General features: G+C 35.0%; 1 protein-coding gene and 1 long non-coding RNA gene across 5 annotated transcripts in view; one reads left to right on the forward strand and one right to left on the reverse strand.

The window, feature by feature from the left end:
- Klhl13 (kelch like family member 13) overlaps positions 1–22,852 on the reverse strand; it is a 128,694-nt gene that overhangs the window by 66,237 nt on the left and 39,605 nt on the right. For 2 of the 4 annotated variants that reach the window (XM_034485502.2, XM_034485503.2), the window contains exons 3-4: positions 22,548–22,619; positions 1,631–1,696 (exon numbers count right to left, since the gene is read on the reverse strand). In XM_034485502.2, coding sequence (XP_034341393.1) covers positions 1,631–1,696; positions 22,548–22,597 — 116 coding nt within the window. In that variant the 5' untranslated portion in view covers positions 22,598–22,619. Of the gene's footprint in view, positions 1–1,630; positions 1,697–3,413; positions 3,512–22,547; positions 22,620–22,852 lie in introns of those variants that run through there. The other 2 variants (XM_034485504.2, XM_034485507.2) reach the window with 2 other exon arrangements.
- Positions 1–22,852, forward strand: part of LOC143435601 (uncharacterized) — an 88,175-nt gene that overhangs the window by 8,222 nt on the left and 57,101 nt on the right. The gene's annotated exons all lie outside the window — the stretch shown is intronic.

A 22,852-nucleotide genomic window follows, 5' to 3' on the forward strand; every position in this document is an offset into this window, starting at 1 on the left:
GAAACTTGTAAACAACACCTGAAGAAGTAGCCAGACTGAGCTCAAACTGCTCCTGTAGATGATCAGCAAAAAACATTTAGCAAATTTATTTATTAAATACAGATCATGCATTGCCATCAAATAAATGCATCCTTCTACCAAGGCCTCTTTAACGTATCAGTCACCGGCAATAGTGACATATAAACTTCTTATATATTACAAATATCAAAACCAACAAATTTACTATTTGGTTAAAACTATCTTGAGAGAACCTGCATGATAAATGAGTTGTCTAAGTAAGGACTGACATAGTTGCTAGGTGTTACAAATACACAGAAAAGCACATGTGTCCTGGCCACATGTCTCATCAGACATCCAAATAGGAAGAAATATAGTGATGTTATAAAGCTTTCACTGTGCAACACTTTTGACAGTCCAATGTTTTAGACAGTCTTTAAAAATATTTTCAAATGAAAGAAATCAGGCAGAAATTAGCTCCTGAAGTACCAAAATGTATTTTTCATCTTTTAGTGACATCTTTTTCTTTGCCTTTTACCTTCTTAAAGTTTAAAACAGACACAAGCCTTTCTAAAATACCTCACAGTCTTCAAATTTCACCAAAAGCCATTGTAATATGCTTCAAATCCACACACAGAAATGTGTACAAATGGTGGCTTTCATGCCTCACTCTTCCCTGCCCCTTGTCCTGACTGTCTTAGTTGATATGCTTTGACATAAAGCATAGATTCTGCTGAGAGAAAGATGTTCTTTCCTTGGCTCTTCAAGAGTCAGTAGTGAGGCACAGAGAACTCTTATACCTTTAAGGCAAATGCTTTCAAATATTAATGTGTGAAGAATCACCTGGGGTGAATAAAATGTCAAAGTCTGGGGGTGGGGATGCATACTCTGCATTTTAAACAATTACTCAGACTCATTATCACACCAGATCTACCAGGCTTGGAGAAAGACTGCCTTAAATTAGGTAATGAACCCCCTGCCCAAGATATCCAAGCTACAATAATAGTCTTCTCTCTCAGTCACTGGTCTTCCTTAGCACATCAGCATTGGCTGCTAACCACCAACTGTCAAACCACTATCCACAGCCCTTCCTTATCTTTCTAGTCAGGGAGAGTCTGAAAGCAAGGTTTTCGTCTGACCGAAGCAGACAGACAGATGCACAGTGGGAAAAAGTGGGACATACAGGAATAAGGAAAGAAATATAGTACAAATTAGACTGATTATGCAATACAGGTTTAAAAGTTAAAAACTTGTTTTCAACTTCATTCATTAGCAAAAGAGGACAGAACAAGAGACCTGCGGTCTGGTGGCAACTCTGACACTAATTAGCTGAATGACCCCAAGTGCTAATTTTCTTTTCTGTAAATTAGAGAAAAATGCTACTGTCCTTGTTTATCTCACAGCAATGATATGAAAGGCAAATGAACTTGGGTTTGTGAATATACAATGAGGAGTACAAAGCCAAAACAACAATGCAAATATTATTAGCACATTTCCCAATCAACACAGACCCTAGGCATTCATGGAAGTTTATTTGATAACTGGATGTCTTCAAATACCTCAGGGTCTTTTATGAAAATAAATTATCATCAGAAAAAAACAGGTACAGGAAAATGTAGACCCTTGGACATACCCTGCAGCTGCTTTTTTGAATATATCCTTGAAATCGGCTTGTTTTAAAGACAATTGCCTCCGTCTCCTGAAAGTGGAGTGCAAAAAAAAAAAAAAATCTGGTTAATTGTGGCTTTATTGTATGTGGTTCAAATTTTTCAATACATACTTTGAAAATATTTAATGTAATTTAATATGTCATATTTTAAAAATTCTGAACATTTAAGGCCACTCAGAGCAATATAATATTATATAAAGTAGTTTTACAAAATGTAACATAGAAAATCATAAGATTGCATTTGTTTTTTGAAGCTTTCTTAATGTTTCAGAAACCATAAAGTGCAGATTGGCATTAAGTAAAGCATTGATTTGCAGCTGATCTACAAGACCAAGCTAATCAAATTATCTTAGAAAGAAACATTGTTTTCAGGAGATACCCCCCTTAGTCTTTGGGATGCTTTGTCAGTTTTAAAAGCTTTTTAAGCCTAAAGGTCTGTTCTTTTCTGATATACTGCTTTGCCATAAAGACCTGAAAGCACATGACAGACACTGTAAGGTTTCAGAGAACATATGGCTAATGTTCTGCTAGCAACATTTACTACCATTTCTTTTGTTGTTGTTGTTATTTTCATACTGCTTGTAATTAATTTTAAAAAGAACAATAGATGTACAATCTCCTGCACAGAAAATTTGTGGGATTATTTTTGTGAAGTTTTCTCATGCAACTAGCTCCTTTTCAAGATAAATATACAAAATCTGCCAACACTGGACAGACATACTCTTGAGTCGCCTCGGGAATGCAATTTTAAAAACAGAGACTACTACAGAAACACTGCAGTATATGCTGCTCAGTCAACTCTCCTCAAAAATATTACAATTGGCTGGCAGATGTTTGAGGCGCTCCAACACAATGCATAATTTATTTGCATTTATTGCACTGATGTTGCTATCATCTTATGCAAAACAAACATTACCTTACCTAATATTTTTCTCAAAATAAACGAGCTCAGATCTCTTTATGGGTCATTTCACAAGCACTAGTGCATTATTAAAGTCAGAACTACATCAAAGTCTAAGAGAATCTTTAAAAAGACCTTGACAAAGACATTATCCAAATGCCTTTTAAGTCCAAAGACACCCTACAAAATATGACAGTTAAAGAGAATTTGATTTCTGTGTGAAAATTATATATTCTAGATAACATCTCTTTAATAGTAATACTATTTCAAAGCTTACTTTTAAAATTCTATACAGATAAATATTTTGATTGAATAACAAGTACACTATGTTAAATTCACATTTGTCATTATTTTCTTATTAAGCCTTGCAAAGCAAATGGCAATTGCATTACTCCTGTGATTACAATATACTAAAATATCTTTAAATACAGGTTATTTTATATTTTTATTAATATTATTTTTTTTCTTTGTGTATGTAAGAACAATCTTGTGTGCCACCTTCTGGTAACTAAGTGAAATTATGTATTTCTATACAAGTCACTATTCTTTATTTTAACTTTAAAAAAATACATATTTTTCAACATGCATTACATTTATGCTATATAAATAAATCCATTCTACAGTCTAAACTAGAATAAATATTCCTTAGAGGTTTTGTAAGAAGAAAACAAGCTTTACACACGTTCCCTATGATTTTTACATGGTTACCAATATGTCTCCTGAATTCTACAATACATATAAAATTGATTTTTATATACCGCTTCACAGCCACATCTCAAAACAACAGGCTTGCTATTTTAATGAATAAGTAACAATAGTAAATAAAAGAAAAGAAAGGTCTCTTACCAATAAGCCCATTTTTCTCTTAAGGTTTGAACTCTCATCATTTGTCATGTTCTTGTGGATCCCTCTCTCATCAAATTCTCTGGAGTTTTAAAGTTAAGAGCTGTGATGCACAGCTAGGCTCTGCAACTACACAGTAGCGCACCCTAGTGCCTCTGCCTGGTATAACACTTCAGCTGTAACTCCCAGAAACGGAAACAAGCCTTTTATATTCAAAAGCCTATGTCCTGCACACCTTGCCTTGATAAGAAATTACAGTCAGTGTGGTTGAACTAGCTATATTTCATATCTAAACTCCTGATCAGATATGAAAATGAGAACCAAATGATTCCAAAGCTTAGTTTCAGCAAACTGAACAGGAACATCATGCTCCTCCTACAGCAGAGGCAGTGTGAGACAAAGGCTAGCACCAGGAGCTCTGACTTAGGCAAAACATGTTTACTTAAAAGTAACCCTATTTTTGCAAGCATCACCATTTTATTATTTGCAGTGAGGTCTTAAATCTTTATTAGCATTCACACTTCCCTCTCTCTACGTCAGACTGTAATAAATCCTAGCCAGTCATTTAATCCTGCATTTCTCCCTTACACCAATTTTCCAGAAATCTACCTCCTAATGGTATATCTAAACAAATAAGCTACTTCAAAAAGTGAGACATGTAACTGTTCTCCCTCCATCTTTCATTTCTATTCCCCGATCATATTATTTCTAGATCACTTTTAATTAAAGATACATGTGATAAAAATTTAGTATTCAGTGAATACTCAAAATTCATTTATTTTTGGAATTAGCTGTGCTAAGTGCTATACTTACTACTGATACTGATATAAAAGTGAATGGGACATAATTCTTTTGATCTCAAGAAGCTCCTGAGTGAGGAAAACAGACACAAAAATGTGGTGCAGAAGGTTCGGTAACACAGAACCAGGATTCCAGAGCAGAAGAAAAATAAAAATCCTATTGCAACTGAGGCTAAATACTGACTTTATAGAGCCGGCAGACATGCAAAAGACCACGTAGTAGAAGACAAGGCACGGCAGCAAAAATATTTGCATTTTATCCTTTGTGTTATGAGAAGACATTTGTTGAGTGAGTGGCTGGATCAACAGCAGAATTAATCAAGCAGAAAAGCACAGCACCAAGGATCCACTATGCCGTGGCTGATGGGGCTTTTTCAGCTTTCTGCTGTAGCAGCCCAGAAATCCCAACCTAACATGCTCCATCATACCCAGTTTTCTTTGTTCTTTCTTGCTTTTGCTCCACAGGTCCTTCTGGCATGCAGTTTTTCTCTCAGCCCCCTTTCTGAATGAAATCTATACTTATAGATTTACCTTAAATTATACTCTTTTCTATGGTATCATCCCATTTTTGTTTCTTAAGAGGAACTGTGCAACATTCCTAATGTTTAGAATAGAATGTGTAAGAAATCACTTTGATCCTATGTACATTATGTGAAGCAGAATGATTAAAAAGGTGACAATTAAGGCTCAAGAGACCCACTTTCCCAGATATCAAAGTGCACACTACTTTTAATAACTTCCTAAACCATATTTAAAGCTCCAAAGGAGAATATGTGAATTTTGGGGGAGATGGACCCCTGTTAGTAAAGAGCTTTGCGTCATTGCTTGTTGCATCGTCTATCTAGTTCAAAAATTACAGAGGACAGATGAGAGAAAGATGCTAACAGAATAGCTGAAAGCTGTACAAGTAGCCTTTAAAAATAGCTGTTAAGTTGCGGGAAACTGTGACTGTGTTTTATCACTTGCAGTAAAGCAAAAGAATTCACCTTGAAGGCATACAATAAACTAGAGGAATTCAAGAGGACCACAGAAAGAGAAACAGGGTGAATTATTTTTATCTAGGTTCAAAATCTTCAAGGATGGTCCATTAAAGCAGAAATCCAAGAGTAAGAAGAATGTGGTATTTTTGAAAGGGTTAACTGTTTGCTAGGAAATTAATCTAGGGAAAGAAAATGTCCTTAGGTGTATGAATATCATTCTCATCCTATGGAATCACATCCCATTAATTTAGTACAAGTACTGAGTATCAAATACTCAGTCAGTATTGAGCTACTGTTGGTATTCAGCTTTGTTTCAGCATGTTTTTTAGATGCAAAATATCTTTAGATTTATTCAACAATGCAAAAACCATGATGTTTTCATTTATGTCAACAATGGAATAAGACTTTTAAGTCATGCTCACTATTTTTTTTGTTCAAGTGAATTAAGAGGAAGCAGCTAATAATTTCAAAAAGTAGGTAATACTCATAAGTTTATGCTCTCCAAATTAAGATTTCCAAGATAAAAGCTGTCTACGTACCCTTAATTTTATTGAGAACAAAACCCCAGCAGTTACTTTTCTACTAATTTGTACAAAAAAATCAAATACAGAAGAAAAACGAGCATGCAACATTAGAAATGTGGCACATATTCTCAAGTAATCTTCAGGAAGGGCTAGTAGGTAGTGGGACATAAAAATCATTTCATCTTCAGAACTTTTAAAGCTATATTTTAATGACACCATGAGTTGAAAAACGACAAAATATGCCAGACCATTCACATGTTTAATTTCATAAAAAAAAAAAAACAAAGTAACTACTACAGTGTTTTCTTTAGGCTTGAAAGGAAAGAAAACAATTTTATATTATGCTTTCATTAGAGTGGGTATTTTACTCAAATAACATAGCTAGATTATTTCAAGGTTGTAATGGGAATGACGGAGAGGGATGAGTACAATTACAACCAGTACAAGTCTATTAATCAGTATCATATATTTGCAATTGTGACGAGCATGTATTCATCTAGTATAATTAACTTACACACCATTTAAAATACCATAATCTCATCACATTCATGACAACATTCCATCTGCTGATAATATTTAGGATATCTCCTAAATGGTTGAGTTTCGTCATTTACAGAGTTTTAAGTCCTTCTTAAATCTATGGATGAACGGGGTAGTGGTGGCACATGCCTTTAATCCAGCACTTGGGAGGCAGAGGCAGGTGGGTTTCTGAGTTTGAGACCAGCCTGGTCTACAGAGTGAGTTCCAGGACAGCCTGGACTACACAGAGAAATTCTGTCTCAAAAAACCCAAAAAAAAAAAAAAAAAATCTACATATTTAGAAAATCACTGGTGTAAAAAGGCTTAGCCAGGATATTTATATTAAAAGTCATCCTGCATATTTCTATAGATCAGAAGTTCATACTCCAGGTATACTAGGAGAATGTAGTACTCTTGCCATTCAATACAATTGCAGAGATGAGGGCAAAGGAAATAGAGTGGCTAAGAATGCTTTTTGCTGATACTAATAATGGCCGCCTGTGCCCTCATAGGATTAGGACAAAATAGGAAAGGAAGAAGCGGCCAGGGTTTCATAATGTGGTGGTTTGAATAGGTATGGCCCACATAGGCTCATGTGTTCAAATATGCTTGGCGCATAGGGAGTGGCACTATAAGGTGTGGCCCTGTTGGAATAGGTTTGGCCTTGTTGGAGGAAGGGTGTCACTGTGGAAGCAGCCTTTTAAATCTCTTATGCTTGAGCCATATGCTTGGCACAGTCTCCTGCTGCCTGCAGATCAAGATATAGAACTCTCATCTCCTACTGCAGCATGTCTTCCTGCATACCTCCATGCTTCTCACCATAATGATAGTGGACTAACCCCACGAAACTGTAAACCACCCCAAATTAAAAGTTTTCCTTCATAATGGTTGCTTGCAATGGTCATGTTGTCTCTTTATAGTAAATAAAAACCAAACTAAGACACCAAACACCCCAATCCTAATGAAACAAATCAGAAATTTCCCAGACATCCTTAGGTCAAAACTCAGGGCAGTAGAAATGACTTAGTGGGTAAGCGCACTTGCTGCTCTTGCAGAAACCCAAATGATGACTCATAGCTATCAGCAACTTCAATCCCAGAGGGGCTGGGACAATGCTTTCTTCTGCCTTCCACTGGTAAACAATACACATACACAGTGTTCATTTTGTCTAAGCTCCACCCCAAAGTTACCTAGCAACAGCCAGGTATGCCTGACTCACTATAACAGGAGCTTCTTGCCCCATTATTTCTTTCTTGATTTTGCCTTTCTGCTCTCACTCTGTTCTGTCCCCTCCTCCTCTCTCCCCATTGTCTATCTCCCCCTGCCCCCACATGCTCATGGCAGGCCTCTACTTCTCTATTCCTCTTCTCTGCTCTATCTCTCTGCCTTTCTCTGGTTCTGTTATTCTCTCAATTCCCCTTCCCATGTCCTAAACAAACTATTCTATACTATATTGTTGTGTGGTTGGTCCCTCAGGGAGAAGGGATGCCTCAGCATGGGCCCATGGAGGCACTCCCTTCCCCCATACCTGACTACACCTCCACCAAACATGTCTCCTCTCTTATCTTTTAATAAAACACAACACAGTATACATATATTCAGTCGAAACACTTACACACATAAGTAAATGAATCTTTAAGAACCTAGTATGGAACAAAACTCATATCATACAACTGCATAACCATACAGTTGACAGATATTCACACTACTTAACCAATATTAATTATTCAAAATTGACCATGAAATATACATATTTTATTAACCTAAAGTAAGAACCTGAAAGGGGTTAGGATTTTAATTAAGCTTACATTTTTTATCATGTCAGTTTGAAAGAACAAACAAAAAATAAAGTAAACTTCCCCAATCGCAAACTCAGACCTTTTAGATTAATAAACAAATAAAAATATACCTATCTGTCAACTACTTGTAAACCTGAATTTCTTGTCCAGATACTAGGTATTTAGTTGTTTTAGGTCTTAGTTTAAACCCAACCACCAGAATTTCTAGGGTTTTATTATACCTCTTAATTTTGAAGTACATCTTCATTTTCATGTTTACCTATTCCTCACATAGGCAATGTAGGTGTTAATGTTCCCATTCATTCTACCAGTGAGAAAACAAAGTTATTAAATGATTCAGTTTGGTAACAGCTGCTGAGATAAATGGAAAACAAGAATCTAGGCATGTGACATCAAATTCAGTGTTTATTAGAGGCTTACACACACACACACACACACACACACACACGTACACACGTCCATGCACATGCACACACTCCTGCACACTCCTATACACATTGTTATGCCTAAAGAGGAGTTTCACATGGAATAGGAAGTAGCTGTTGGAAGTCATACTATACTCATATGACAAAAGTTGCCGAAGAGTCAATTTATATCTGTGCTAGAAATAGCTTCTCAAAGTCAAGTTGGGGTTACCTTTTGACTATCAATCAGTAATTTCTTGACATAGATATTCTATCCTATTCTAAATTGTACACAATTAGTTTCATAGAAGCTTCCTCTTGGAATTCTATACTCTATCAACTAAAAAAAAATCTAGTTATACTTAAGTGTTCATGGATAGATACTTCTTCCACAATGTTAGGGTTCTAACATTCCACATTCCTTACCAGACATGAACGCTGGGTTCTAGTCTACTGAATATTATACCTTCTATCTCTTTAGAGTACAGCTGTTTGTTTCCATCTCCTACCCATCTTTCTTTCTACACACACACACACACACACACACACACACACACACACATACATGCATGCATATATATGTGCATACCATACTACTTATATAATCTGAGAACGCATGCCTTTAATCCCAGCACTTGGGAGGCAGAGGCAGGCGGATTTCTGAGTTTGAGGCCAGCCTGGTCTACAGAGTGAGTTCCAGGACAGCCAGGGCTACACAGAGAAACCCTGTCTCGAAAAACCAAAAAAAAAAAAAAAAAGTATACTTTTATAATACCTAAGTCATTGTCTCACAAATAGCAACCAAATAAAAAAAAAGATAAATTTGGTGAAAATTGTGTCAGCAGAGGTAGTTTTATTTTTATCTCTAAATTTAAGTTTTAGTTGTTAAATAAGGATTCATTAAAGGGGTCTTATCCTCCTTAAACAAAACTATGAGTCACAAGACAGAAATAAAAGACCATAATAGCAAGCAGTATACTAAAAGTGGCTCTTTTCGATGCTTGTATGATAGGCTCTGTGACTGGCAGAAAGCTTGGCTCAGTAGATAAATAACTATGGAGTATACGGATGTGGGAGTGACTCAGTAAATTACTAATGAACTGGACTGAGAAAGAGGAATGTTTAGCTAGAATAAAAGCAATGTTCACTGTCAATTTTCTAAGTAAAGATAAAATGGCTAAAACTTAGAGAGTAAAGAAATGTGTTTCATAGGTTTGTCACCACGCCATCTATGAACATTGAAAACAATGAAGTTGCATCTCCTAAAGCTAGTCGTTTCTGCAGGCTAGTAATTAAAAATGATAGAGGCCTATCCTGTCGATTGTTAGATTCTATTCAATTCTTATTTCAGCCAGAGGTGATGAAATAATTCATTTTGAGATCCAATACTGACAATCAATGTTCCACTAGAAAAATATGAAACATGTAAGTTCAATCAAGCAAGCCACTGCACATCACTAATACCAAGTAACACAAATGGTATAGAGGGCAGTCGAGAGTAAACTATACAAACAAATGGGAAACGCAGGGAATGAAGGCTACCTTCAGAATGATGATGAGGAGTGAGGCAGAGGGAGCAGACTATGGGGGTGAATACAGTCAAAGCACATCATGTACACAAAGGAATCTGTTGTCTTTATGAAACCCAACAGCAGGTACAGTGAATACACCCTAATAAACAAAACATGATTAAGTGTACAACTGAAACACAGGAAGACAAAATGCTACCATGACTTATTTGAGTTTAAAAATTTGTCTTTAATCTCTTTTCCACTTTTTTTACATTTTAAACTCCAAAGTTTATTCTCTTCCCTGTCTACCTACCTACTCTTCTACATCCTATACCTCCCTCCATGACCCCTGTCTCCACGAGGATGTCCCTGTTCCCACACACCCTTCAAATTTCCTTGCCTCTCCTTTCACATTGACCAGCAGGGAACAAGTATCAAGGGTATCAACACAATGAACAATACAAAAATAAAACAAAACAAAATAAAATAAAATACAACTGGACTTCCCAGGAGAAAAAGCCTGTTTGCAAACTTGATAAACATATGGGGGAGGGGGAGTGAGGGAGGAGCTGCAGCAGCTATGATGACTGACAGATCATTAGCCACTGTCTCTACAATGTCTGTGGGAAGCCACTGAAAGGCCTGTTGACTTTCACCAAAAAGAAAAACTGTAAAGCCCCTCTGTAGACTTATAATATGATCTTTGAGTTTTACTAACATTGGACTCAAATCTGAGGACACAGAAATTTAGTGCACAAAACTTTATGGCCTAGTTGAGAGTATCAAAAGCATAAAAGCTGTTAGGAATCTGATCCTGAAGAAAGACTGGCCCAGGAGCCACAGAAAATACTCAGCCAACCAGGAATATAGACAGTAGCTAGCAGTTAATGGAAGAAGGTTTTGAACAATAAAATAGCCAAAGGTGGGACCATGCGTTAACAAGTCACAAACCAAGGCTGAGCCTTGATACTTGTAATCTTCAGGAACCTTTTTTTTTTTTTTTCATCCAGTTTGAGTTCCCATTACAACTCCCAGCAATACCACCTTATCAAGAACTGCCATCTAGCTATTAGAAAAAAAAGTGAATCGACTTGCTGCACATAGTGAATCTGTGCATGAGAATACACAGTAACACTGTAAGGGGGAGAGGTCAAGAAGGGAAATTAAGAGAAAAGGTTTTATACAAGTCTTTTGCAGGCTCAAAATACCTCCTCCTCTTTTGAAACTCCCTCTCCCTCCAACCTTCCCTCATCCTACCCACTGTTGGCTTTGTAGTACTGCCAGAAAATATAGCAATTACAGGTTCATATAAGCTAACCAGAAGCCTGTTGAAATTATATTAACTATGGCTTCCAGGATGAGGGAGGCATCAGTTATTCACACATTGGTGTGAATTAGTTCAACCAAGTTCAAATAGCCAAGAACTTTTGCCCTGAGGGACTGAAACCAGCTGAACTAGGAGAATGACTTCTCTAACCCTGACAATATTAGCTGGAGTGCTATTTCAAAAATGTTAGCAATACAGAGGGGCTTTAAAAGACAGTAGAAATCAAGAAACTGGGGTTCAGTGGGTGAAGAGCCCTGCAGCCAATCTAATAACTTGAATTACATCACTGAAATCCACATAGCAGAAAAGGAGAACTGACTCCTATAAGTTGCCCTTTGATCTCTACAAGTATCCCGTGGCCCACACAGACAACCTACACATGTTTATATGCATACCTACCTACCTACCTACATACATACATACATACATATGTACATAAAACAATGAAGAAACGAGGCCATGAATTTGAAATAGAGGAAGGGAATGATACAGGGGAGAATAACTGGCCTAACTTGAGACCCATCCCACAGGCAAGCATCAATCCCTGACACTATTAATGATACTGTGATATGCTTGCAGACAGAAGTCTAGTATAGCTGTCCTCTGAGAGGCTCCACCCAACAGCTGACTGAAACAGATGCAGAGACCCATAGCCAAACAATGAGATTTTATGGAAGACTAGGAGGAAGGATTGCAGGCCCCAGAGGGGATAAGAACTCCACAGGAAGACCAACAGAATCAAGTAACCTGGACCCTTGGAAGCTCTCAAAGAAAGAACCATCAACCAAAGAGCATACACAGGCTAGACCTAGGCCTCCCTGAAGCCTGAAAACGGTGGAGGAAGATGTGCCAAGACTTGCAGAGACTTGATGTGCCAGGGTGAAGAGATACCCAGAGTGGCCTCTACCTGCTCAGAGAAGAAGGGAAGGGGGAATAGGGAAAAAGAATGTGAAAGAGGGTGACCAAGAGGGAGTCAGTAAGCAGGCTGTAAAGTGAGTAAGAAAAAAAAAAGCATTTGTGGTAGTTTGAATAGGAATGCCCATAGACTCATGTGTTTGAATGCTTGGCACATTGAGTGTGGCATTATTAGGAATCATGGCCTTGTTAGAGTTGGTGTGGCCTTGTGTGTCACTATGGGGATGAGCTTTGAAGTCTCATATGCTGAAGCTATGCCCAATGTGGCTCACAGTCCCCTGCTGCCTACATATCAAGATGCAGAACTCTCAGCTCCTTTTTCAACACCATGTCTGCCTGCAAGCCATCATGCTCCCTGCTATGATAATAGACTAAACCTCTGTACTGTAAGCCAACCCCAATTAAATATTTTCCATTATAAGAACTGCTATGCTCATGGTGTCTCTTCACATTAATAAAACTCCTAAGAAATTATTTTACATAAATACCACCACAATAAAAAATTAGGTGAGATAGTCACACTTTAAGAAGCATAGTACTCATTCAAACACTTTTTCCACTTTTATCTAATTACTTGTTTATATATTCAATAGTGGCTAATTCTATGACAGAGATGGGGCAGGGGTCCAAGAGCATAAGAGTATGACAGTCAATTCACTTACCTTTACATTTGGCAAATACTAATTGAGCAGCTAATCCTGTGCAAACTATAGCTATTGATATCACAGTGTATAACAAAATCAATGACAGGAAAAAAAGAAAAAGGAAAAATCATGACCGCTAAAACTAGTAACACTTCAAAACAGAATCAACCTAAAAATTAGTATTAAAAATTATTTATACCATGTAATAGTTTATGACATGAAGCTATTTTGTATACTACAAGTTATTATTGGCATGTGAAATTTTTCATGATGTAACTAGGATAGAGATAAAGGCACAATACACAGTTTAACAAAGCAGTGTTTCATTTCTATTATTTAATATTCACTATCTATATGCCAGGAATTTAACTTTTAGATATATTTCATTTAATCTATCTATCTATATATATATATATATATATATATATATATATATATGCATGTATACACATATATGTATATATCCTGCACAGTATGACATTAATTTAGATATGAAACAGAATCAGAGATGTAAAGGAACCTTCTATATTTTACACAGCTAGTATGACCTGGGGGAGGAAGAGACAATGTGAGAGGGACTGGGAGAAATGGAAGGAGGGGAAACTGACATCAGGATGCAATGTGTGAGACAAGAATAAAAGAAAAAGAAAAAAAACAAGGCTTGAATGGAATGTGGAAAGCACTCCTGCACAACAGATCCCATTCTATCATTATAATTTGGTAACATTCAAAAGTGCACCAAAAGACCAGAATGAACATACAGTATTTTAGGCTATTTTGTTGCCTTACATATATGCGTTCTCCTTTTACCATGTATTCTACAATAAATGTTTTATGTAATGCAGCCTACCTTCCCAAATGACAGAAAGTGAGAATAATAAACCTTTAGCCTAAGATTCATGAAAAACATTTAGATTTGAGACATGAATTCATCAACATATGGGCAAAGATTGACAGGATGGCTGCAGATGAGTCTGTACAAGAGAAAGTTATAGAATTCAATACAAATTATGAACATAAGACATGTGGTAGAAAAAGAGAAATCTAGTAGCATTTTTTTCTTTCCTATGAAGAGAGAAAACTTTGTGTGGTATGAAAAATTCCTTAAGATTATAAAACATAGAACATTAATAAAATCTATATGCCATTTATATAAAAAATACAGACTTAGCCAGGCGGTGGTGGCGCACGCCTTTAATCCCAGCACTTGGGAGGCAGAGGCAGGCGGATTTCTGAGTTCGAGGCCAGCCTGGTCTACAGAGTGAGTTCCAGGACAGCCAAGGCTATACAGAAAAACCCTGTCTTGAAAAACCAAAAAAAAAAAAAAAAAAAAAAATACAGACTTTCAGTGATGAGAAAATATGACAACACTTTGGATATAGTGTAAAATCTTACGGCAATGTAGCAGATAACCAAAATTCACATGATTTCTAAAACAAAATGAGCCACTGCATAAAAACAAATAGCCTCAGTATTTTAAGCTTTACCCTGTGTCTAATCCCCATATTCATTTTCTGGAGGACTGTTTGACTTACAATCAAAACCACAAAAATGTCTTCAAATGAGTTTACAAACATAAATCATGAAAAAGTAAAAGGCCAGATCTTTGGTAAGTAATAATTTTTAAAAATTTTCCATTAAGTTAAACAAATACGTTTTTATTTATTAATCATTATGTGGGAACTATATAGGTATTATATATATATGTGTGTATGTGTATATATATGTGTATGTACATATATACATATACATATATATAAATAACAAAAGTATATGTACATAACAAAATTATATATACTATATAGATATGATTGGAGATTTTAACTCAAAAGGAGAGACTAATATCCCTAGCCTTCATATTTTACAGGTATGCACACACTGAAATTAATAAATGCTGAATATTTTAAAACATCATTTGGCTTCAGCCCTAGTCCTGTGTTCATCTGACATCATATATTATTATGAAATTATTAGTAGTATAGTTGTTTCACTCATTAGAAATTTTTCATATGAAATAGAAAAAATATGAAAAGCTTAACAAAATGTTACAATATACTAGGTTTTTGGAAAAGGCCTATAAACATAAGAAAAAAATAACAAAACAGGACTCTAAATTAAAGTGGAGGAACTAATTACTGCTCCTTAACAGGTTGATACAAAAATTAATTCAAGTCTTATTTGTAAGGCAATTAAGTTTATAAGCTCAATCAGAACAAAAAGTCAGGAACCTAAAAAATTTAAAAATAAATATAAAAACATAAACTTTACTAATATACTAACATTTTTGAAAAATTTATATAAGTAACTAAAATTATATTTGCAGATTATGTAAGGCAACTCACATAATCAAACTGAGCTAGGCAGGCATCCTGGAAGCAGGTCTAATTAGCAAAAACAGTCTAGGTTTTAGCACAGAAATGGGATTGGGGAGAAGTGACTATATATTATACCAGTTAAGATACCTGAGCCCCAAAGGAAAACTATGTGAAAAAGAATTGAAAACAAACAAGACAAATTTGGGCCATTTCTAGAATCTAAACTCAATTATTTCACCTCACTTCCAGAGACTGCCAAATCCAGTTCCTTAATTATAACAAGATGGCTGACTGGAAGAAATACATGAAAATGGCCTTAAACCCTCTAACCAAAGTTACTAGCAATGAATGATTTTTCATCAGTGATCCAATTTGTGTATTTATTGAGAATCTACTATGCAACATCATAGTATAAATAACATCAAATGAATTTAGTAAGTCACTCATGCTCTTAAACAGTTCAGTGAACAATGTCATAGGTATAAACAAGGTAAAATTGCTTCAAAATTAAATGTCATACAATAATGTATTAAATGAGTCAGAAGCCAAGAGACCCTCTTGGACTATCAGGGCATGGAATTTGATCTGAGTACTGAAAAATATGTTGCATTTTGACCAAAACAAGAGGACAACCTTGTTGGTACTGTTGTGCTATAAATTTAAAAATTATACTAAGTAGGGTATGACTACGTAATGCATCCAAATTTAACCTAAATATTCCACAAGCCCATTCCTTCATTTTCCCTGTCAAACATTGTGTTCTTCCACTTTTCACTTGGACTGCTACAATAGGTACCTAGTCTCCAAAAAAATCTCCAGCCTTCCTTCCCCAAATAATTCACACACACAACATGTCTCTTTTTGAAAGTGTCAGTAAGTCCTACAGTTTTTGGTGAATTCACATTCATACAACAAAACAGTGCAATGTAGCACATGCAGCAATTCCTTCACACATCAAACTCTTCTTAAGTTGGCCTCCTCCTACCTTTTCCAATCCTCTTTATTTTTCCCTTGACAGCATAAATCATTAACTTTTTCCCCCCTTACAGTTCCATGAATATGTTTCAAATTTGCATGCCCTACTGCACATAAGATTAAACATCAGGCATTTTCCTAAGCTTTAAGAGAAAGCTACAGAATCTATACAATGATCTAGGGAGACATCTATTTTTGACTGGCAGTTTTAGTCTTATAATTAGATCCTAGTATATAATGTAAGTGTTCTGCCTTACTTCTGAGAATTATACTTGAGATTATTCCAAATAGTTATGCTTTATGGCTATTTTAGTGAAATGTTTTTCCTTGGAATTTGAAGTAGCCACTACTAAGACAAAAACGCATTGTTATTTTAATTTTTATTTACATCAAAATGCCTTTTATAGTCCTTTATGGATTATTTTAAAATCTTATATAACATTAATAGGTATATGAATATGTCTACCCATCATCTATTTATATATTTTATGGTATACATTTAAGGTATATAAACATGGTGTTTTAGTTCACATAGTCACAGTCAAAGTAAAACAATTACTAGCACCCAAATGAATTAACATTTCTGTAAAAGTTTTGACTAGGTATGGCTCCCATAGACTCATGTGTTTCAATGTTTGGCCATAGGAAGTAGCACTATTAGGAGGTGTGGCCTTGTTGGAGTAGGTGTATCCTTGTTGAAGAAAGTATGTCACTATAGGGGTGGGCTTTGATGAATCCTATGCTCAAGCTACACCCAGTGTGATACACAATCTGCTTCTGGCTGCCTGAGGAAGACAGTCTCCACATGGTTGCCTTTGGATCACAATGTAGAACTCTCTGCTCATTCTCTTGTATCATGTCTGCCTGCATTCTGCCATGTTTCCCACCATGATGATAATGGATTGAATTTCTGAAACTATAAGCTAGCCCCAATTAAATGTTTTATTTTTTAAGAGTTGCTTTGGTCATGGTTTCTCTTAACAGCAAAAAAACCCACAAACTAAGATAATTTCCATCATGATCCATATTTGTTGTCTTTGGTGAAAGCTCCTAAGAGATCTATACTCCTGGCAAATTTTCATCAAATACTACTGTATCAACTATTATGCTAAAGCTGTACCTCACACCTCCAAAACTCTGAAAATTACCTAAGGATAAATTTGAACTCTATGACTCATTTTTCTCAAATTCTTCCTACTCCCTGTCCATCATACCATCCTACATCTCTGAGGTTTGTTTGCTTGTTTTTCCTTAGATCCCACAGTAAGACTGTCAGTTGTGACATTTTCACTTAGCAAAATGTCTCCTGATTCACCCATGTTATAGAAAATGGCTATACCCCTTTAAAAAAGAGTGGACACTATTCAACTGTGATTTTATATAGAACAATTCATTATATAAAAGATAACATTTCAGTATTATATTAAAGGTAGTTTTCTATCTCTTGACTACTGTGAAAGATGCTATAATGAACATGGGTATAAAGATACCTCAGAAAGTTGTGCATTTAATATGCTCATCACATATGTTAAAAACAAAGATATCTGATTCACATAGAAGTAGATCCATATTGCTTTTTGAAAAACCTACTACATATTCCTTTCCACAATGGCTTACAAATATATATCCCTACCTGTATAAGATATAGACTTTCTTATAATTCCTTATAATGATTCCTACATCCTTTCTAAAGCTTATCTTTTGTTTTTCTAATACTTTCTGTCAATCTGTCTTTCCATTTTTGTTGACTGTTTTGTTTGTCCTATAGAAGTTCTTTGTAAAATAACTTATTTAATTTCCTTCTATGTGCATTTTGCCTTCATGCATGTATGTGCACCACATGAATGCCTGGTGCATTGTAGGCTAGAACAAGGCCTCAGACCCTGTTTGTAAGCTACCAAATAGATACTGGGAATGGAATCTGGCTCTTTGTCAAAATCAGTAAGTGCTTTTAAGCACTGAGCCATCTCTCTAGCTTCCACACAAAATTTTGTAGTGCAGTCTGAAGTACTTTATTTTTCATTCAGTTGCCTAGCTTTTAATGTTATATCAAAATCAATGCTAATGTCACCTATATTAAAGAGGGTGCTATCTATATTTTTATCTAGGAATTTTATTAGCTCAGAATTTATGCTTAAGTATTTTATTCATTTGAGGATTATTTTGTGATTGGTGTAAGATAAGACTGCAGGTTCATTCTTTTGAATATAAACATCTAGTTTTTGCAAGATTATTTAGCATTCAAAAAAGGATATTTTGTCTCTTTTTAAACTCTAGACAGGATATATAGGTATATATTAAATAATAGCGATTATGGCCTTTCTGCTGCTCCTTAAAAAGAGGTTGTTTAAGTCAGTCAGTGATGGTGCATGCCTTTAACCTTTAATCCCAGCACTCAGGAGGCAGAGGCCAGCCTGGACTACAGAATAAGTTTCAGAACAACCAAGGATACATAGAGAAATACTGTATCATCCTAGAGATGGAAAACCTAGGAAAGAGAACAGGAACAAAAACAGCAAGCAACAACAAAAGAATACAGGACAAAGAAGAGAGAATCTGAGGTGTAGAACAAAAAACAGAAGAAACTCATACATTAGTCAAAGAAAATATTAAACCTAAAAACTTCCTGACACAAAACATCCAGGAAATCTGGGACACCATGAAAAGATTAACCTAAGAATAATAAAAATAGGAGAAGATGAAATGTCCCAGCTCCAAAGCCCAGAAAATATTTTCAACAAAATCATAGACAAAAACTTTCCCAACGTAAAGAAAGGGATGCATATAAACATACAAGAAGCTCATAAAACAACAGAAAGAATGAACCAGAAAAAAAATCCTCCTGCCACATAATAATCAAAACATAAAATGTACATCACAAAGAAAGAACATTAAAAGCAGCAAGGAAGAAAGGGCAGGTGACATACAAAGGCAGACATCAGAATTACACCCAACTTCACAACAGAGAGACAAAATCTAGAAGGGACTAGACAGATATCTTGCAACCTCTGAAAACCCACAGATGCTAACCTAGACTACTATACTCAGTAAAACTTTCAATCACCAAAGAGGGAAAAAACAAGATACTTCAAGAAAAATCCAAATTCAAACAATATCTATCAACAAATCCAGCCCTACAGAAAATACTAGAAGGAAAACTCCAATCCAAGGAGTATAACTACATTCATGAAAATACAAGAAATTAACAATTCCGTAGCAACACCAAAATAAGAGGAACACACACACACACACGCTAATACCACCAACATCAGTATAACAAACAGGAACTATAACTAGCTATTAATTGATCATTAATAGCTCTAAACATGTATGGACTCAATTCACCAATAAAAAGACACAGGCTAACAGAGTGGATATATAAAGAGAATCCATCCTTTTGCTACATAGAAGAAATACACCTCAGCAACAAACACTACCTCAGAGTAAAGACTAGAAAAAGGTTTTCCAAGCAAGTGGCCCCAAAATACAAGCTGAATAGCCATTTTAATATTTAATAAAATAGACTTTCAATCAAAAGTTATCAAAAGAGATGAGGAAGGGTACTTCATACTCATTGAAGGAAAAATTCACCAAGATGAATTCTCAATTCTGAACATCTATGCCTCAAACACAAGTGCACCCACATTTGTAAAAGAAACATAGCTACAGATTAAATCACACTTTAACACCCCAGTCCCACCAATTTGCAGGTTATGCAGACAAAAACTACACAGAAAAATAATGAAACTAATACACACACACACACATATTATATTTCACCAAAACATAAAAGAATAAACATTCTTCTCAGCACTTCATGGAACCTTCTCCAAAACTGATCATATACACAATGCAAGTCTCAACAGATATAGAAAATTGAAAGAACCCTTTGCATCTTATCAGACCACCATGGGTTAAAGCTGGACTTCAAAAACAACAACAACAACATAAAGCCTACAAATTTATGTAAACTGAACAACTCCCTAATCTATGACCACTGTGTTAAAGAATAAATAAAGAAATCAAAGACTTTCTAGAATTCAATGAAAATGAAGTTATAACATACACACACAAACTTATAGGACAAAATGAAAGTTCTAGGAGAAAGCAGTGCCTTCAAAAGAATTTGCAGTGTTCTACTAACAATTTAAAAGTACACCTGAAAGCTTCAGAAAAAAGAATAAAACACATGCAAGAAAAGTACACTACATGAAATAATCAAACTCAGAACCTGAAATCAATCAATTACAATCCAAGAAACAATACAAAGAATCCACAAAACTAAGAGAAAGTTTGTTGAGAAAAATAAACAAGATACACAAGCCTTTACCCAAACTAACTAAAAGACAGAGAGACTGTCCTCAAATTAACAAAATCACAAATGAAAAGAGAGACATAACAACAGACCCTGAGGAAATAAAAAACAAACCCTAAGGAAAAAAAAAGAAAACAAAAACCATCAGGTCTTCAAAAGCCTGTACTTCACAAAACCAGAAAAATCTAAATGAAATGAATTATTTTCTAGATAGATACCACTTACCAAAGTTAAATCAAAATCAGGTAAAAAATTTATTCCTATTCTTCTTAGATTTGGCCGTTTCATAGTGACCCAGAGTGGAGAGAAGTTTAAAGAGGAAAATTTGTTTGGTCCACTGGAGATAGGAGATGAGTGTAGAGAAGACTGCTACAGGAATGAGATGAGACTGGGACACTGAATTTGAAGGAGACAGGGAAGAGGTGAAGATCTGCAGTTAGCCTACCTGCTTTCTGGACTGGAGTGTCCTCTGTCATTTTACGCAACATGCCCACAAATTATTTTTATTAGTTTCCTAATTTCAGTATTATTAAGCAAATACATCGTACAGTCCCTCTGTATGGATCAGTATCACACCTTTCCAAAAATGATAGTGCACATCCCAATTACTTTAGGATTACTATGTAAAACCTATTGTATGCTATATATAAAATAGCTATGACTTTGTATATATTCTCTTTCTGCCTTAACCTTTCCCATTTTTTACTTTCAATTTACCTGTATTTTAAATTATCTCAGAATTCAGAATCACAAACACATCATGACTCACTTAATGATGGCGGTGTATCCTTGTGAAATACATCATTAGTTAATTTTACCAATTTATGCACAGCACACATCTATATATTTATACAAACTTAGCTGGTCAGTTAATAGTCAAGAGGCATTGTTAAGGAAAACTGTCCACATGATGTTACTGTCAGTGTAACATGACCTACTATTTTTTAGACAACATTTTATATATAAATAGAAATAAATTCTAAAATAATATTGAAAATATAGTATAACTGGCATACAACCTTATAACGTACGCATTTATCATCATTACAAAATATTATATCTAACACACAACTGTAATAACAAAAATTTGTAAACAAAATGCAGAAAAATATGTACATTCCTACCAATATCTCTACAGACACATAAGTAATAAACTGTCCTATGTTATTAGATGAATTCATAGGGCTTTTTACCTCCATTATAATCTTATAGGACAGCAGATGTATATGCTTCTATTATTAATGGTAATGTGTGTGTTTGACCATGCTACATTTTAATAATTAAAATAATTTAATAATTAAAGTTTCAATAATACTAGCACTTAGACAGCATTTACTATTTGCCAAACCTCTCTATCTTCATACATATAACAAGTATACACATATCATATTATATGTATCTAATCTCCACAAACATTTTTGCAACATTGGTATTATGGCCCCACTTTACAGATGATGAAACTGATGTTTAACAGTTAACATTTCTCAAGATTATACTCCTACTATGAATAATAACCAGAACATAGAGAACTCTGTGGAATATGTTATTCTCATGCTTCACCCAAACTGTGCAATCAAACAACTAGGAGTCATATTCTTTCATACCTGCATAAACAAAGGTATTTTTCTTTAAACCATTAATTTAAAATTTTAATCTGCCTCAGGGAGCTCTAAATGGCTCATATTAATTCCTTGGCAAGCATATAACTGGATTTTTAGTGACAGAAATATATACATAATCACACGAAGTACTACTTGAAAATCTTATTGGGACTTTTACTATTAAGCCATGATTATATTTACTCACAGATAATGCTTTTAGAATTGAGATTTTAAATCATAATCTCTGGTGACTATATGCCAGCTTTTCACATTTCATATCCATTGTGTTTTCTTGGTATGTTTTCTGTTTTTTCAATAGCTCAGCATACAGTGTCACTAATACTCTTTATCTGATTACACAGTTATTCTCTTCTTTACTTATTTAATAAATAATTTCTATTTTTACATAGGTTTAGAATAGTATTTGTTGAGTACCTTCTATGTTAAGTATATAAAATAGGAGAGAGATTATATAACTTAAAAAAAAGTAAATTGTTTATATAAATACCGGTTGCGGAGTATTGCAGCAACCAATTCTCCTCTGTGCAGAATATCCATCACTTCTCAGGGTTGAGCAGACCTATTCAGGAAGAAAAGAAGCCAAAATTCACTATGAAGATCAGTACCAAGACTTTTCAAAATGGTGTTGTCTTTAAAAGTTATGAAAGTTTTAAGATATTAATACATGTATCTACTGTCCATGATACATCTAGTGAAAATTACTGAATCATTTACCATTGAATATATTGGAAACCCAATGGTGAATCACTAAATAGCACTAATAATATTATTGATATTTTCATTCATGTGAAA

This window comes from Arvicanthis niloticus, chromosome X, assembly GCF_011762505.2.
Source record: "Arvicanthis niloticus isolate mArvNil1 chromosome X, mArvNil1.pat.X, whole genome shotgun sequence".
Lineage (NCBI taxonomy): Eukaryota > Metazoa > Chordata > Mammalia > Rodentia > Muridae > Arvicanthis > Arvicanthis niloticus.